The 17,905-nt window shown below is 50.5% G+C and overlaps 1 protein-coding gene across 5 annotated transcripts in view; it reads right to left on the bottom strand.

Moving 5' to 3' along the window:
• Window positions 1-360: 360 nt before the first annotated feature.
• Window positions 361-17,905, bottom strand: part of LOC120394448 (C-type lectin domain family 2 member B-like) — a 1,239,960-nt gene continuing 1,222,415 nt past the window's right edge. For 3 of the 5 annotated variants that reach the window (XM_039518685.1, XM_039518684.1, XM_039518686.1), the window contains exons 3-6: window positions 13,218-13,334; window positions 4,935-5,116; window positions 903-1,006; window positions 361-689 (exon numbers count right to left, since the gene is read on the bottom strand). In XM_039518685.1, the coding sequence (XP_039374619.1) occupies window positions 539-689; window positions 903-1,006; window positions 4,935-5,116; window positions 13,218-13,334 (554 nt within the window). In that variant the 3' untranslated portion in view covers window positions 361-538. Of the gene's footprint in view, window positions 690-902; window positions 1,007-4,934; window positions 5,117-13,217; window positions 13,335-16,411; window positions 16,638-17,905 lie in introns of all 5 variants that reach the window. The other 2 variants (XM_039518683.1, XM_039518682.1) reach the window with 1 other exon arrangement.

Here is a 17,905-nt window from a genome sequence, read left to right as displayed (position 1 = left end):
GGTTTGGGCTGGAGACTCGAGACCTGACGGAGATGGGATACCCTGTTACCCTGAAACTGCGCCAGTCTCCCCCAGAGAAGGGTCACAAATGGCAGCATTAGGGTAATTGATGACTAGGACTGGATAAAATCCTGGAGACAGACTAACTAAGGCCTGGTCCACACTAAAAAGGGGGTTCGAATTAGGGTACGCAAATTCAGCTACGGGAATAGCGTAGCTGAATTCGAAGTACCCTAATTCGAACTACTCACCCGTCCAGACGCGGCGGGGTCGAACTCCGCGGCTCCCCCGTCGACTCCACCACCGCCGTTTGCAGTGGTGGAGTACCGGAGTCGACCGTGGCGCTTCCGGAGTTCGAACTATCGCGTCTAGATCAGATGCGATAGTTCGAACTCCGAGAAGTCGAACTCACCGCGTCGACCCGCGCGGTGAGTATGGACCTGCCCTAAGAAACAAGGAACCAGGCTGCAGCATGGAGGGACCATGGAGGGGACTAGAACAAGTCTTTGTCACAGCTGGTCTCTAATTCCCCTTGAGTTCACGAATCCCCTCCCACTGCTCCCTCCTCTCCCTTCCCAGGGGTATCAGGTTTACTGCAGATCCATTTTCTTGGTGTGCTGCAGCTTGATGTGACAACAGTGAAATCTTCATCCAGCTGCGCGCAGTCTGCGCCTCCGTGTATTTGAAACCTGTAACCCAGAAGCAATTGGAGCTAGAGTCAGTGTGTGCTAGGCACAGACCAGGGGAGACACCCCAAGTCAGGGAGGGGAGCTGCACTCACAGCCCCTCAGGATCCTCCTTCCTGCACCAGCACAAGGCCCCACTTGGGCAGGAAGGGACGTTAAAGCAGCTAGTGGGGCATTTCCAGAGCCTCTGATCAATGGGTGGGGGACAAAACTCACCCATGGTCAAACTCGGTCCCGTCGGCCCATTTCCAGACCTGGCCCGTGTCCTTCCGGAGGCCGATCCAGTGGTCCAGTTTGCCTTTGTATGGCAGCAGGGAACCCTTAGAAACACAATAAAAGCATCAGCTGTGTTAGACCCTGACGCTGTGCTGCTCCCCCACCTTGGGCAGTAGGGGATTTCTAGAGGCCTCTTCCATGGTTACTGGGTGAAGGGATCAGATAAGTATTAACCCTTCACCCTCCCCCCTGCTCCTTTTTGGGGCTGTGACACCTACTGGGTGTAGCAGGAATTGAGCTGCAAGGTCACTGTCTGCCCAGCAGCCCCTTCTCAGAGCACAGCAGGGCCAGGAGGGAGAGGGAGCTGCAGGGGGAGGGCAGACAGACCCCTGCCACCAGGGCAGGGAAGCTGAGGGGAAGAGGCCTAAAGCAGACCGCACCTGCAGCTGGATTCCCCCTGCCCCACCCATGAGGGAACCCTGGGGCTGGGCTGAGCTGGGGGGGGCAGGTTCTCACCTGCTCCAGCCCCAGGCAGCCCATTGGTCTGGAGCTGACTGAGCCGGCCCAGCTCTGCATAGGACAAGTCTCCCACCTGGGCTCTGGCAGATGCAGGGTCAAGGGGCTGGAGCCCCAGGTCCAGCCAGGATTCAGCTGCCAGAACCGAACTGACTCTGGCTGCCCAGCCTGGGAGGCACCCGGGCTCCTCTCTGCCCTACAGGGGCTGAGCCCAGCCTGACTCCAGCCCTGTCAGTGGTGCCAGCGATCGCTGGGCTTGGCACAAAGCATCTAACCGGCTTCTCATTAAACATTAAACATTAAAAAGGTTGTAGAGCAGTTTTTAAACTAGGAGATGGGGGAAAGCCGACTGCTGCAGAGGAGCGTGTGGATCGGACACAGACTTCTCTTAGGAGAGAGTCTGATGATAGAGAATCTCCAGGTTATAGTCAGGAGCAGAGGAATGAGAAGTATAATGTAAGGGCCGGATCAGATGATAAACAGTCACATAAAAAAGAATCTGGCACATCAGAAAAAGGCAGGCTAATAAACAGGGACAAGTTTTTAAAGTGCTTGTACACAAATGCCAGAAGTCTAAATAATAAGATGGGTGAACTAGAGTGCCTTGTGATAAAGGAGGATATAGATATAATAGGCATCACAGAAACCTGGTGGACTGAGAGCAATCAATGGGACACAATCATTCCGGGGTACAAAATATATCGGAAGGACAGAACAGGCCGTGCAGGGGGAGGAGTGGCACTATATGTTAAAGAAAGTGTAGATTCAAATGAAGTAAAAATCTTAAGCGAATCCACAGGTTCCATAGAGTCTCTATGGATAGAAATTTCATGCTCTAGTAAAAATATAACAGTAGGGATCTATTATCGACCACCTGACCAGGACAGTAATAGTGATATGAAATGCTAAGGGAAATTAGAGAGGCTATCAAAATTAAGAACCCAATAATAGTGGGGGATTTCAATTATCCCCATATTGACTGGGAACATTTCACTTCAGGACGGAATGCAGAGATAAAATTTCTCGATACTTTAAATGACTGCTTCATGGAGCAGCTGGTACGGGAACCCACAAGGGGAGAGGCGACTCTAGATTTAATCCTGAGTGGAGCGCAGGAGCTGGTCCAAGAGGTAACTATAGCAGGACCGCTTGGAAATAGTGACCATAATACAATAGCATTCAACATCCCTGTGGTGGGAAGAACATCTCAACTGCCCAACACTGTGGCATTTAATTTCAAAAGGGGAACTATACAAAAATGAGGGGTTAGTTAGACAAAAGTTAAAAGGTACAGTGACTAAAGTGAAATCCCTGCAAGTCGCGTGGGCCCTTTTAAAGACACCATAATAGAGGCCCAACTTCAATGTATCCCCCAAATTAAGAAAAACAGTAAAAGAACTAAAAAAGAGCCACCGTGGCTTAACAACCATGTAAAAGAAGCAGTGAGAGATAAAAAGACTTCCTTTAAAAGTCAAATCCTAGTGAGGCAAATAGAAAGGAGCACAAACACTGCCAACTTAAGTGCAAGAGTGTAATAAGAAAAGCCAAAGAGGAGTTTGAAGAACGGCTAGCCAAAAACTCCAAAGGTAATAACAAAATGTTTTTAAGTACATCAGAAGCAGGAAGCCTGCTAAACAACCAGTGGGGCCTTGATGATCAAAATTCAAAAGGAGCGCTTAAAGACGATAAAGTCATTGCGGAGAAACTAAATGGATTCTTTGCTTCAGTCTTCACGGCTGAGGATGTTAGGAGATTCCCAAACCTGAGCTGGCTTTTGTAGGTGACAAATCTGAGGAACTGTCACAGATTGAAGTGTCACTAGAGGAGGTTTTGGAATTAATTGATAAACTCAACATTAACAAGTCACCGGGACCAGATGGCATTCACCCAAGAATTCTGAAAGAACTCAAATGTGAAGTTGCGGAACTATTAACTAAGGTTTGTAACCTGTCCTTTAAATGATGACTGGAAGTTAGCTAATGTAACGCCAATATTTAAAAAGGGCTCTAGGGGTGATCCCGGCAATTACAGACCGGTAAGTCTAACGTCGGTACTGGGCAAATTAGTTGAAACAATAGTAAAGAATAAAACTGTCAGACACATAGAAAAACATAAACTCTTGAGCAATAGTCAACATGGTTTCTGTAAAGGGAAATCGTGTCTTACTAATCTATTAGAGTTCTTTGAAGGGGTCAACAAACATGTGGACGAGGGGGATCCGGTGGACATAGTGTACTTAGATTTCAGAAAGCCTTTGACAAGGTCCTCACCAAAGGCTCTTACGTAAATTAAGCTGTCATGGGATAAAAGGAAAGGTTCTTTCATGGATTGAGAACTGGTTAAAGGACAGGGAACAAAGGGTAGGAATTAATGGTAAATTCTCAGAATGGAGAGGGGTAACTAGTGGTGTTCCCCAAGGGTCAGTCCTAGGACCAATCCTATTCAATTTATTCATAAATGATCTGGAGAAAGGGGTAAACAGTGAGGTGGCAAAGTTTGCAGATGATACTAAACTACTCAAGATAGTTAAGACCAAAGCAGATTGTGAAGAACTTCAAAAAGATCTCACAAAACTAAGTGATTGGGCAACAAAATGGCAAATGAAATTTAATGTGGATAAATGTAAAGTAATGCACATTGGAAAAAATAACCCCAACTATACATACAACATGATGGGGCTAATTTAGCTACAACGAGTCAGGAAAAGATCTTGGAGTTATCATGGATAGTTCTCTGAAGATGTCACGCAGTGTGCAGAGGCGGTCAAAAAGCAAACAGGATGTTAGGAATCATTAAAAGGGGATAGAGAATAAGACTGAGAATATATTATTGCCCTTATATAAATCCATGGTACGCCCACATCTCGAATACTGTGTACAGATGTGGTCTCCTCACCTCAAAAAGATATTCTAGCACTAGAAAGGTTCAGAAAAGAGCAACTAAAATGATTAGGGGTTTAGAGAGGGTCCCATATGAGGAAAGATTAAAGAGGCTAGGACTCTTCAGTTTGGAAAAGAGAAGACTAAGGGGGGACATGATAGAGGTATATAAAATCATGAGTGATGTTGAGAAAGTGGATAAGGAAAAGTTATTTACTTATTCCCATAATACAAGAACTAGGGGACACCAAATGAAATTAATAGGCAGCAGGTTTAAAACAAATAAAAGGAAGTTCTTCTTCACGCAGCGCACAGTCAACTTGTGGAACTCCTTACCTGAGGAGGTTGTGAAGGCTAGGACTATAACAATGTTTAAAAGGGGACTGGATAAATTCATGGTGGCTAAGTCCATAAATGGCTATTAGCCAGGATGGATAAGAATGGTGTCCCTAGCCTCTGTTCGTCAGAGGATGGAGATGGATGGCAGGAGAGAGATCACTTGATCATTGCCTGTTAGATTCACTCCTTCTGGGGCACCTGGCATTGGCCACTGTCGGTAGACAGATACGGGGCTAGATGGACCTTTGGTCTGACCCGGTACGGCCTTTCTTATGTTCTTATGTTCTTATGTTCTCACCAGCTCCTGCGGACTCTCAATCCCGGCCAGGGAGGCAGCGTGTGACAAGCAGAAGCTCTGGCTGTAGGTCCAGTTCCCTTCGCCCTTAGAAAAATAGTAACATTTCCCTTGGATCCGGATCCAGCCGTCCGGGCAGCAGGGGGCAGCAGGGGGCCATGGAGGAGATGGCCTAGATGTTACCACTAGAACAAACAACACACAAGGGGAGAGCTCGTCCCATCTCATCTCTGTGGAGAACGAGCAGGGACAGAAACAAGAACTGCCCGACGGGATCAGACTGATGGGCGAGACGGGCCAGTCTGAGAGTGGCCAGCAGCAGCAGCTGCACCAGAGGCCACGGCCCAGCAACCCGACAAGCAGCGTGGCTGGAGTTTGTTATGACACACACACTGCGGCAGCGCCAGAGGCCAACCAGGCCAAGCCCCCATCGGGCTGGGGATGTACAGAGTGTGCAGCCAAGGGAATGGGGAAGGTGAGAGCAAGGGAGGAGTGTGTCTGGCAGGGGCGCTGGAACTGGTGTGGTAAGGGGGGGCCATGCCCCCCCCCCATGTTTTAACGTGGGAGGGCCAGGCCTGCCCACTTGTTAACCTGGGCGTAGAGCCTCGGGCAGGCACGGTGCTGGCGGCGGCAGGGGCTGCGCTTCACGGCTGGAGATCTGAGATGGGAATCAGCTCCCCCGCCATGATGTGCAGCCCCTGCTGGCGGCACCAGCCTCTTCCTGGCAGGGGGCTGAGCTGGGCCTTAGCTCCCCTCCCCCCACCATGCCCCCCCCCACTCCTCTTCCCTTCCCAGGCCCTGCCACATGCCCAGGCCAGAGGCCAGAGCCGGGGTGTGGTAAGAGCCACCCAGGGAACCTGGGCTGCTGTGGGGAGCCCCAGACACTCCACCGGCCCTGGGGGGAAAGGAGTGGGGGAGGGGCCACAGTTCCTGCACCGGTGCTCTGCCTCCCCCCGCCCCCCCAGCAGGTCCCACGCTCCTGCTGCCCAGCACATGGATTCTCGTACAGGGCTAACGGCAGTGTCATGTGCTCAACCTTCCACAGCCACATCTACAGAGCTGGGCAGCTCAGCCCAGGAGGCAGCGCAGGGTGAACACCGAGCGGGTCATTTCTGTGACTGATCCCATGGGAGCAGGTACAATAGGCAGAGACACAATTTTAGAGGTTCAGAGCCCCCCAAACACCAGCAGGCGGCAGCACAGAAGCTGCCAGACCTGCTGGGCCCCAGACACAGACACCTTGAAGACGAGGGGCCCTCAGATCCAACAGCCTCTCTGAGCGGGTTTCCCTCCTCACCGATCTTGTGTATCTATGGGTATGTCTACACTACGGGATTATTCCGATTTTACATAAACTGGCTTAGTAAAACAGCTTGTATAAAGTCGAGTGCGCGCGGCCACACAACGCACATTAATTCGGTGGTATGCGTCCATGGTCTGAGGCTAGCGTCGATTTCTGGAGCATTGCACTGTGGGTAGCTATCCCGAAGCTATCCCATAGTTCCCGCAGTCTACCCCGCCCCTTGGAATTCTGGGTTGAGATCCCAGTGCCTGATGGGGCAAAAATCATTGTCGCGGGTGGTTCTGGGTACAGCCTCACCCCTCCCTCCCTGAAAGCGGCAGACAACCGTTTCACGCCTTTTTTCCTGGGTGAACTGTGCAGACGCCATAGCACAGCAAGTATGGACCCTGCTCAGCTCAATACCACAATCGTGGACGTTTTAAACACCTCGCGCATTCTCATGGAGTCTATGCTGAACCAGGACCTGCAAAGCCAGGCGAGGAGGCGGCGGCTACGGCAGCGCGGCGATGAGAGTGATGAGGACATGGACACAGAAGTCTCTCAAACCGCGGGCCCCTGCGCTTTCGAGATCCTGATGGTAATGGGGCAGGTTCTAGCCATTGAATGCCGATTTTGGGCCCGGGAAACAAGCAGAGACTGGTGGGACTGCATTGTGTTGCGGATGTGAGACGATTTGCAGTGGCTGCGAAACTTTCACATGCGTAAGGGCACTTTCATGGAACTTTGTGACTTGCTTTTCCCTGCCCTGAAACGCCATAATACCAAGATGAGAGCAGCCCTCACAGAGGAGAAGCGAGTGGCAACAGTCCTCTGGAAGCTTGCAACGCCAGACAGCTACCGGTCAGTCGGGAATCAATTTGGAGTTGGAAAATCTACTGTGGGGGCTGCTGTGATGCAAGTAGCCAAAGCAATCATTAAGCTGCTGCTACGAACGGTTGTGACTCTGGGAAACGTGCAGGCCATAGTGGGTGGCTTTGCTGCAATGGGATTCTCTAACTGTGGGGGGGGGGGTGATAGATGGAACCCATATCCCTGTCTTGGCACCGGAGCACCAGGGCACCCAGTACGTAAACCGGAAGGGGTACTTTTCAATGGTGCTGCAAGCACTGGTGGATCACAAGGGATGTTTCACCAACATCCACGTGGGATGGCCAGGGAGGGTTCATGACGCTCGCGTCTTCAGGAACACTACTCTGCTTAAACGGCTGCAGCAAGGGAATTACTTCCCAGACCAGAAAATAACAGTTGGGGATGTTGAAATGCCTGTAGTTATCCTGGGGGACCCAGCCTACCCCTTGATGCCATGGCTCATGAAGCCATACACAGGCAGCCTGGACAGTGGTCAGGAGCTGTTCAACTACAGGCTGAGCAAGTGCAGAATGGTGGTAGAATGTGCATTTGGCCGTTTAAAGGCGCGCTGGCGCACGTTACTGACTCGCTCAGACCTCAGCCAAACCAATGTCCCCTTTGTTATTGCTGCTTGCTGTGTTCTCCACAATCTCTGTGAGAGTAAGGGGGAGACCTTTATGGCGGGGTGGGAGGCTGAGGCAAATCACCTGATTATGCACAGCCAGACACCAGGGAGATTAGAAGAGCACACCAGGAAGCGATGCGCATCAGAGAAGCTTTGAAAACGAGCTTCATCACTGGCCAGGGTAGGGTGTGATTGCTGTGTTTGTTTCCCCTTGATGAACCCCCAGCCCCCTTGATTGACTCATTCCCTGTAAGCAACCCACCCTCCCCCTTCGATTACAGCTTGCTTACGGAAATAAAGTCACTATATAGTTTAAAAATCATGTATTCTTTATTAATTCATTATAAAAAGAGGAAGAGAACTGAGAGGGTAGCCCGGGTGTGGTTTGGGAGGAGGATAGGAGGGATGGAAAAGCCCACTAAAAAAAATTCACAATAATGACAGCCTTCTGGTTGTGCTTTCCACGGGGGTGAAGTGGGCGGGTGCATGGAGCCTCCCCCCATGCGTTCTTACATGTCTGGGTGAGGAGGATGTGGAACATGGTGAGGGTGGTTATACAGGGGCTGCAGCGGCACTCTGTGATCCTGCTGCCATTCCTGAACCTCCACCAGATGCTGGAGCATGTCAGTTTGATCACGCAGCAGCCCCAGAGTTGCATCCCGCCACCGCTGATCTTCCTGCCGCCACCGCTGATCTCCCTGCCGCCACCGCTGATCTCAGGTGTCCCTCCTGTTCTCACGTTCACTGGCATCTTTCCTGTAATTTGATACCACCTCCTTCCACTCATTCAGATGAGCTCTTTCCTTGCGGGTTACTTCCATTATATCTGAGAACATTTCCTCTCACGTCTTTTTTCCTCCACCTTATCTGAGCTAGCCTTTGGGATGGAGTAGGGAGGCTTGAAAAATTTGCAGCTGCAAGAGGGAGGGAAAAAAGGGAGAGAAGTATTTAAAAAAAAGATACGTTTTACAGAACAATGGTTACACTCTTTCACAGTGAACAGTACTATTCACCTTACATAGCACATGTGATTTCACTACAAGGTCGCATTTTGCATCTTAATATTGAGTGCCTGCGGCTCTGGTGTTACAGATCTCACAGACACAGGTCCGGGCATCAGAATCCAGCTTGCATGCGGCCATGGTAAGCCACTGTCTTTCGGCTTCTGCAGTGCTTTACCCCTCCCCCCACCGCATGGCTGTTAGATGGGAAGATCCCTGCAAAACAAACGCGAAAAAGCTCATCGGTATTTCACTCAACCCAGTAGGAAAATGGCCATCTCTGTCCCCTTAATTAAATTCCTGATTTTCAACCAGGTTACCCTGAACGATATCACTCTGCTGAGGATTACACAGCGAGATAAAGAACGGATGCTTCTTGAATGCCAGCAATCACCGGGACCATATGCAGCTATGCTTTGCCATGCAATGATACCTGATTACTTGCTACATGCATGGCGTGATAAAGTGTCCTACCATGGTGGACGGAACAAGGCTGCCTTGCCCAGAAACCTTCTGCAAAGGCTTTTGGAGTACCTCCAGGAGCGCTTCATGGAGATGTCCCTGGAGGATTTCTGCTCAATCCCCAGACACGTTAACAAACTTTTCTAAGTAACTTTACTGGCTGCGAATGCATCCCAAGTCCTCAGGGCAAATCAATCATTAAAAAACGCTTGCTTAAAAAACAATGTTTGATATTTGCAAAGGTACACTCACCAGAGGTCCCTTCCATGGCTTCATTGTCTGGGGTAGTGGCTTGGGAGGGTAATTCCGTCTGGGTCAGAAACAGCTCCTGGCTGTTGGGGCTAATGGAGTGCTGTGTGCTCTCTGCAAGCTCGTCGTCCTCTTCTTCATCGTCATCTTCCCCGTCCGCATAATCCTCAGCCATGGCAGAGATTACAACCCCCACCTCGGAATCCACGGACAGGGGTGGGGTACTTGTGGCGCAGCCCCCTAAAATTGCATGCAGCTCAGCATAGAAGCGGCATGTTTTTGGCCCTGCACCGGACCTTCCGTTTGCTTTTTTAGTTTTCTGGTAGGCTTGTCTGGGCTCAACTTTCACTCTGCACTGCATTGAGTCCCTGCTATGGCCTTTTTCCGTCATAGCCTTGGAAATTCTTTCAAATACTTTTTCATTTCGTCTTTTGGAACGGAGTTCTGTTACCACTGAATCCTCTCCCCATACAGCGATCAGATCCAGTACCTCCCGTGCAGTCCATGCTGGAGCTCTTTTTCGATTCTCAGGAGACTGCATTGTTACCTGTGCAGATGAGCTGTGCGTGGTCACCTGTGCTGATGAGCTCTCCAAGCTGGGCAAGCAGGAAATGAATTTCAAAAGTTCGTGGGGCTTTTCCTGTGTACCTGGCCAGTGTATCCGAGTTCAGATTGCTGTCCAGAGCGGTCAGTGGTGCACTGTGGGATACCGCCCGGAGGCCAATACTGTCGATTTGCGGCCACACTAACCCTAATCCAATATGGTAATACCGATATTAGCGCTACTCCTCTCGTTGGGGAGGAGTACAGAAACCGGTTTAAAGAGCCCTTTATATCGATATAAAGGGCCTCGTAGTGTGGATGGGTGCGGCATTAAATTGGTTTAACGCTACTAAAATTGGTTTAAAAGCCTAGTGTAGACCAGGCCAAAGCATCAGATCCCCTGGAACGCAGCCTGCAGCCTGACACTACACTGGAGGGGAACGTGGGGGCAGTGAGAGCTCTTCTAATTGTAGATAAATCTGATAATTTTCATATGACTTTACATTGTGCCTCTTCATATAACCGTGCATTAAGCTATTTTCATACAACTTTGTATCAAGTCCTTTGATATGGAGACTTTGTATCAAAGCCTCATGTAAAAACTTTGTGTTAAGCCTTGGTATAATGTTATAGCCCCTAAGGATAGTTAAGCAGAACAAATGTCTTTTTTCTAGGAGTAGAATAAGGTTCTCCCAGCTCCCTTAATCAATTGCCCTGTTGAAAGAACAAGGTGTGAATGAGGAAGGCATGGAGGGCACCACCTCCAGACAGCCGCAGCCCTTGGAGAGGGGATGGAAGCCAGACCCAAGGACAATAAAACCTGTCAAGTGGGCTCATTAAAGACAAGCAGACATACTGATGGCCTCGGGGTTAGAAGCCAGCACCTTCTTTGGGAAACACCCTCTTTGCAGCATTGGGACAACACCCTGAGGGAAGCAGCACAAAGGACCAATGGACACAGACACAGATTTTGAAGCTGGTACAGATTTGCATGAGAGGGAAGCTGCTATAAACATGAGGTGTCTCGCAGAGGACCCCGGGTCTCATCTTGTCACCATCGGAGCATCGATCCGGATCGGCAGAAGCCCGGCTCCACCCCTCCCCCATCTAACTCACCTGGCCAGTGCAGTTAAGGGGAGCAACTAGTTGGTAACAACATTAAGACGGAATGTGCTTGGGTATACGAGTCTAATATATCATATGCATATTAGACAGTGTTAATTAATACATGTATTACTAATAAATGTGGCGTTTTGCCTTATTCCCCCTGAAAAGATCCTGTGCAGGACTTTAAGTACAACATAATAACCCCAGCAAGCAGCACCCAGACCCCTCATCCAGCTGCTAAATCCTCCAGCACCCCACTGATAACCCCACAGCCCCACCCCTTGCTCCACATTAGAATGAGACTCACACTGAATGGAAATAGCCTGTAATCGCACATCTCATGTGCACCAAGTTTAACATCCCTGGGGAGCCTTCCCTTTGGAGATCCCTGACCCCAGGGGTTAAATGCTCAGCAACACCCTGCAGTGATGGGGGCTCCCCTCCCACAGCACCTTCCCACAGCTGAATAAAGCTCGTCCCTGTGATGCCGTAGCCCCTGCCAGCCCTGCTGTGGGGACAACTGGGGGGAAGGGAGGCTGGAAGATGAGGCCAGGCATGGAACCTCAGAGCCCTGAGCTGCAGGCAAGTTACGCTACTCAGTGAAGATCGGATACTGGATCCGTGTCAGTCCATCCATCCAAACGGGTGTGAAGAGAGAGTCCCCGAGTGTAAAAGGGGGCAACAGAGGGGGCTGGAATCAGGAAAAGAGCGACTGTCTTGTGTTCGCTGCCCTGGACGACTGGGGCTCAGGAGATCTGGATTCAGTTCCAAGCTCTGCCAGACTCCCTGCCTGACCCAGGGCAAGTCCCTGAGGCCGGATCCACAAAGGGATGGAGGCGTTTGAGGTTCAGTATCGCAACACCGAACTTTTACTAGCCTAGGAAAACCCTGGAACAACAACGGGACCCACAGGGCCTGAGCTGGGTGCCCCATGCAGTGAATGGGGGGGGGGGGGGGCTAAGAACGGGCTCTACAACAGCCAGCTCGCTAGACAGGGGCTGCCCAAGCCAGCCAATAGGAAACAGTGACCAGGCCTGTGCCCTATGCCCCGCCCCTCTCAGAGCTCAGCCCCTCAGCCCTGGCTGCAGGGAGGGGCCCAGCCCTGCTAACAACCTGCAGCGGGAACCCCCTGCCCTGGAGTCAGGTACCTAAGTCACTTCTTGGGAGAGCGCGTGCAGCAGCAGGCTCCTAAATCCAGTGAAACTGGCTGGGGGGAGGGTGGGGAGAGAAGACGACCTCCCTGATCACCTTTAACCCACTGGCAGGGCTCTCACCCCGACGTGAGACCCGGCTTCAGTCCCCTCTCCCTGGTGAGCAGGGATTGGAGAACAGGGGGTCCCACGGCTCAGGTAGGCGCCCTAAGCACTAGATCAGAGAGATTCTAACTCTCTGGCCCAGTTAATATTTAATTATTCAATTAAATCAAAGTGGAACAACATCAGCAGGAAATATTGAGACACCCCCACCCCAATCAGACTGTCCCACAGCTCAGTGGCTGGGCACTCCCGTGGGGTGGGCAACCCCTGGTCAGATCCTGTCTCCCCTCAGACAGAGGGGACTGGAACTGGGGTATCACATCCCAGGGAAGGGCCCTACTACTGGGGCAGGGTTAAGGGTGGGAGGGTCTCCTTGTCCCCGACCTGTTTCACAGAGGCCGGCAGCCTAAGCACACCTGCCAGATCCCGCCCCACGGGTACGACAGGCCTCTGGGTGCCAAGGGCCAAGCAGCAGCACACGCCCAGAAGCAGAACATGAAGCGCTGAGGGAACTTCTACAGCAAAAGTGTCGTCCCCAGGTGAGCTCAGGCGCTCCCCGGTTGGCAGATCACAGGGTGCCTGAAACGGGAACTTCGACCCTTCAGTGCCCTTTGTGGAACCAGCCCCGGTGCCTTGGCTCCCGCGCCACAAAACAAGGACAAGGACACGTCCCTGCCTCACAGGGGTGTGAGGAGAAATCCGTTAGTGTCTGTGATACTCTCAGGTACGACAATGGAGGGGGGTGGGGGGCCATGAAAGAGCCTAGAGAGACTCCTGTCTGACCTGACTGCTAAAGCAGAGAGGCCAGCGGAGAGATGAGGTGGAGCTGTGAGCCACGAAGGAAGAAAGTTCCACATCCAGAGACTGAATCATCGGGGGTTGGGAACTTACCTATCAAAGCTGCTACTAGAGCGATGATGACGACCATTGTAACCACGATTATGGCTCTGAGGGCAGCTGGATGATCCCATACTGCAGGTTTCCTGGAGCTGGAATTAGCTGGATGACCTGGAAGATCAAAACCTGTTAATCATAGAATATCAGGGTTGGAAGGGATCTCAGGAGATCTAGTCCAACCCCTTGCTAATTTTTTTTTTAATTCCAGTTCCCTAAGTGGCCCCCTCAAGGATTGAACTCACAACCCTGGGTTTAGCAGGCCAATGCTCAAACCACTGACCAGGGCTGACTCAAATTAGACTTGTTTGCCATCAGGCTCTGATCTGACACACACCAGATATTTATTTTGACCTCTTAAATGGCTCTGTCTCAGCTCTGGACACAAATATTAACTTGAACTCCCATCCAGCCTGCAAAGGAGAACATCACCCCCCAAACCACCACTGTGGTTAATTAGCTCAATTAATCCCCAGAAAGGACCCTGCAGAATTCAGAGGGATTCAGAGGAGGATGGAGGATGACCCGGGGCCTGGAAAATCCATGACAAGAGTTTGAAAAGCCTGGGATTGTTCACCATAGGTGGAGGTGATTGAGAGGGGACAGGATAAACAGTCTAGGCAATAACAGATGGGGCAGAAGGCAGACTGGGAGCTTTGGGTGATAAAGCTGTGAACAGTCCCTGCACGCTCCCTTGTGGCCTGGTGTGGTACTGTGGGTGCACCCCTCAATTTCCCTGGATTGGCAGCAGTATGCTTAATGGGACGGGCCTGCCTTGATTACATCTGAGGCAGATGTAGCCTCCTGCCTGTCCCTTAAAGGGGTAGTTATCACTTTCCCTTTGTTCTCCCTGTCTCGTAACACAAGAGCAAGGGGTGTAACAATGATGCCCTTTGGTGGGACCCAACTGAGAGTGTCAATTCAGGACAAATTGCTCAGAACAGGGCAGTTACAGCCCAAGGCTGAGGTTCCTTTGCACACCAAGGCAAACCAAACCAGCCAAACAGAGAGGACTTTGGTCTCACCCCACTGGCTAAGCACAAGTCACACAGGCAATTCCCTTAGACACTCCAGTCTCCCAATATCACCACCAGTGCCACTCATTAATAAATAACTAAACTATTGTTGCATGTAAAGTAAATAAGGTTTTTAAAATGTTTAAGAAGCTTCATTTAAAATTAATTTAAAATGCAGAGCCCCCCAAACTGTGGCCAGGACCCGGGCAGTGTGAGTGCCACTGAAAATCAGCTCGCGTGCCGCCTTCGGCACACGTGCCATAGGTTGCCTAGCCCTGGTTTACGTGCTAGTTTGAACCTTTTCAGGAAAGCTCAGATGTGGATTGGCATCGCCCAAGGTTCACTGTCTCTTAAGTGTTTCTTGATTGGGCACTTACTGAGAATAGTCCCTTCTCAAGAGTTAGCTGACCAAATGTTTTACTGAGGCGTCTTAGAATCAAAACACCTTGATATACAAGTATGTAGCCAATATTTATAACTTCAACTACAAAAATTCACACACACAGATAGGTTATGATTTGCTGGTTATGATCATGCTTTCTATAGACACCTGACATGACACCCTTTGTACAATACTGGCTGCAAATATATAACAGTGGTTGCAACAATGATCTATATGGTCACAGGTTATGTCAGTAACGTCACATGGGGATTGTGGCAGGGCAGGGGTAAATCCCTGAAATGCCCTGCTAAAATGCTGGCTAAAGCCCTAATGTCTGGTAGGGAGGCCAGGTAGTCAGCAGAGAGCCCAGCTGCAGGCCTAGATGAGGGCTGGCTCACTGCTATGAGCTAAGTAGCAACAGCTGGGCTGAGGAGGGCTATAAAAGCCCTGAGGAAAGCTCAGCCAGGAGGCTAGCCTGGGAGAGTTACATCTCTGTCCCCTCACCAAAAGAAAGGAGCCTCATGGGCCAGAAGACCCTGGGAGGGTCTGACTGGGGATAGCTGTTGGGGGAGAAGGGGAGATAACACTGTTGCACTGTAAATAAAGACACAAGGGTGAAGCACCGAAGGTGATGTGGAGACTCTATTTTAACCAGCCAACACAGGGCCCAGGCATGAGAGAGTGGAAACTTGTGTAGACCCTGTGACACTGGGGGCTCGTCCAGGATCCTCCTAGCCATCATTAATAGTGGCTGCCAGCATGGAGGAGACCCTAAAGTGGCTGGTGACCATGGTGCAAGAAATGCAACAGTCCCAACAGTCAGAAGGACAGGAGGTGATCAGGGAACAATCAGCGACCCAACAGATCCTCCAAAAGATGGTGAATCTGGCACTGGAGGATGCCGGGGTGGGGCTCTGCAAGATGGGCCCCACAGGTGACCCAGATGCATCCCTGGGGACTGTCGAATGGGTGGCTATGGTGGCTGGCTGGGAGCGGGTGACCTGGGCCCTACAGCTAGGTGAAGCACTGAAGAAAGCCAACACAGGGCCCAGGCATAGAGTGAAAACCTGTGAAGACCACATGACAGGGATATTCAATTAGATTAAAGAGTTGGGAAAGGAACTATTTTTTCCAGCCAATGTATAATTAGACTGCGGAACTCACTGTCACAGGAAATTGATAAAAAGAATTTAGGAAAGTTAAAGGGTTGGAGCATTTATATGGTTAACATGAAATATCCAGAGTTGCCATAATTAACAACCAAAGGTTGGCAGGAACATTGGAAGAGCGCCTGTGTCCCAGGGAGTGCAAATCCAGGGAACCCCTGCTGGAGTTCAGTCTTAGCAAATCCTCTTCCCTAGTGCCCAGAGCCACATCTGAGGGCATGATACATTCAGTGGCAAAACACAAATGAATGTGCTGTGGCCACAGGCAGCTACACCTGTTCCTGGCCATGCACGAAGGCAGGGCTCTGCATGGGTTATGAGTGCAAACACCTCAACTCACACACTGGAAGGACAAACAACCAGAAGGAAAGAGCAGTGACACGTGTGACCCAGGGAGATGTGAGCCAAACATTTTCAAGGGGGTAGAACACGTACAGTCCTAAAAACCATACGTGCAACTGCCACACAAGAGAGCACGTGCTGCACAAGCCGAGTCCATTGGAGCAATACAGCCCCTGCTGCATGGGGCGGGGGTGGGGGAATGAGGAGGAGGAAAGACAGCTACACCCACCCCTGAAAGGCATCTCCTCCCTCCAGCCTGTTCCTAGGCAGGGAAGCTCCAGTTACCTGGTTCTTCTCCACTCTTTGAGTCTGTAGGGTGGTTAAGAGGCTGTCCAGGGGGATCTGCTTCCGCCCACTTCCCCATCTCTCTTCTTAGGGAGGCAGCGGTGGGTGCTGGACTCTGATCAGCTTGGAGCCAGTTGCAAGAAATGGCTCTAAGCAGCCATGGCAGAGTCAGTTCCAGTCAGTGCAGTGTCCCTGGCTTTGGCTCCTCTCCCAGCTGACCTAGAATCTGCAATGACACAGTCAGGACAGCATAAGGGTCGGTGGGTTTGTTTGTGGTGTCCCATCCCCCATTCATCAGAACAAAAGCCCAGAGCTAAGAATAGTGCAGTAACCAACCCACTCCTGTGTCATCAGGCCCCTCATTGAAGATTCTCCATTTCCTTTCACTCCTCAATTCGGAGCTGGGCAGGAGAGGGAGAACACTGGGTGTGGGGTGCAGGCAGGGATGTGCACACGCCTTTTATGTCTGGTGTGCCCTGGTACACAATGCAGAGCTGTGCGTAGTGCCTCCCCCTGCACTGGCAACTCTGGGAAGTTGGAGGGGGGTGAGTTTGAGATGCAGCTTTGGGAGGGGCACAGACACAGCACCTTGGAAGGACTAAGGGACACAGTCTTCCCTACCCCCTTGGCTGGATCAAAATCAGTGGTTTAAATTTTGATTTTTTTATTTAAATAAATACGGTTTTAAAAGAAACCAATTTAAAATTAAACTTGAAATATCAGTATGTTATGGCCTAAACTTATTATAATCCATTAAAATAACTGAAATTAAAAGGAATAATATTCCAGCAGAACATATTTGCTGGTGAAGTCTTGAAGAAAGTCAGGCCACTGAAGTGGTGCCAGTCACTGGCTAAGCACCGGTGACAGTTTGTTAAAGCAGCTTTGGACAGCAGTAGCCTCTTGCGCAGGTACAGAGAGACCATGCTCTTCATTTCAGTTTATTCAAAAGTTAAGAAACCGATTGGGAGCTGAAAAAGCAGCAAAGCTTGTTTTGCTCTTCCAATCTATGGATGAAAACTAGGTGTGAGAAGGGGAGCTTTAGAGCCGTGGTTCTCAAGCTGCAGGCCAATCAGCACACGGCTGCAGCCCATCTGACATCCTCAGTGTTGTGTATTTGGTTGTCATGGGTTTTGTTACTATGGCAACCGAGTTAGACTATTAAGGGATAGCTCAGCCGGTTTCAACCGGCTGAGTGAGCTCTCTGTCTCTGTAAATAAAATGGAGGTTTTGGTTAGCTGTCTGCTCTCTGGCCTCAAGTGATTGCTTCCTACACTGGCTGCCCCAAGGATACAACACTGGCGACGAGGGTGGGATCCTGGTGCTGCTCCAGTAACAGAAGGAAGTAGAAGTCAAGGTAAAGACCAAACAAAGAAAAAAAGCTGCTTGTTGCACTGACTGTGAAAGTGAAACTAAAAATCATGGCTACTCTGACCAGGCCCCTGGAGCCTTTTGATGAGAATACAGAGCAGTGGCATGTGTATACTGAGCGTT

The sequence above is a fragment of the Mauremys reevesii genome, unplaced genomic scaffold (genome assembly GCF_016161935.1).
Source record: "Mauremys reevesii isolate NIE-2019 unplaced genomic scaffold, ASM1616193v1 Contig6, whole genome shotgun sequence".
In the NCBI taxonomy this organism is placed as follows: Eukaryota; Metazoa; Chordata; order Testudines; family Geoemydidae; genus Mauremys; species Mauremys reevesii.
The sequence above is the reverse complement of the archived record's forward strand: the minus strand, read 5'-3'. Positions and strand labels throughout refer to the sequence as shown.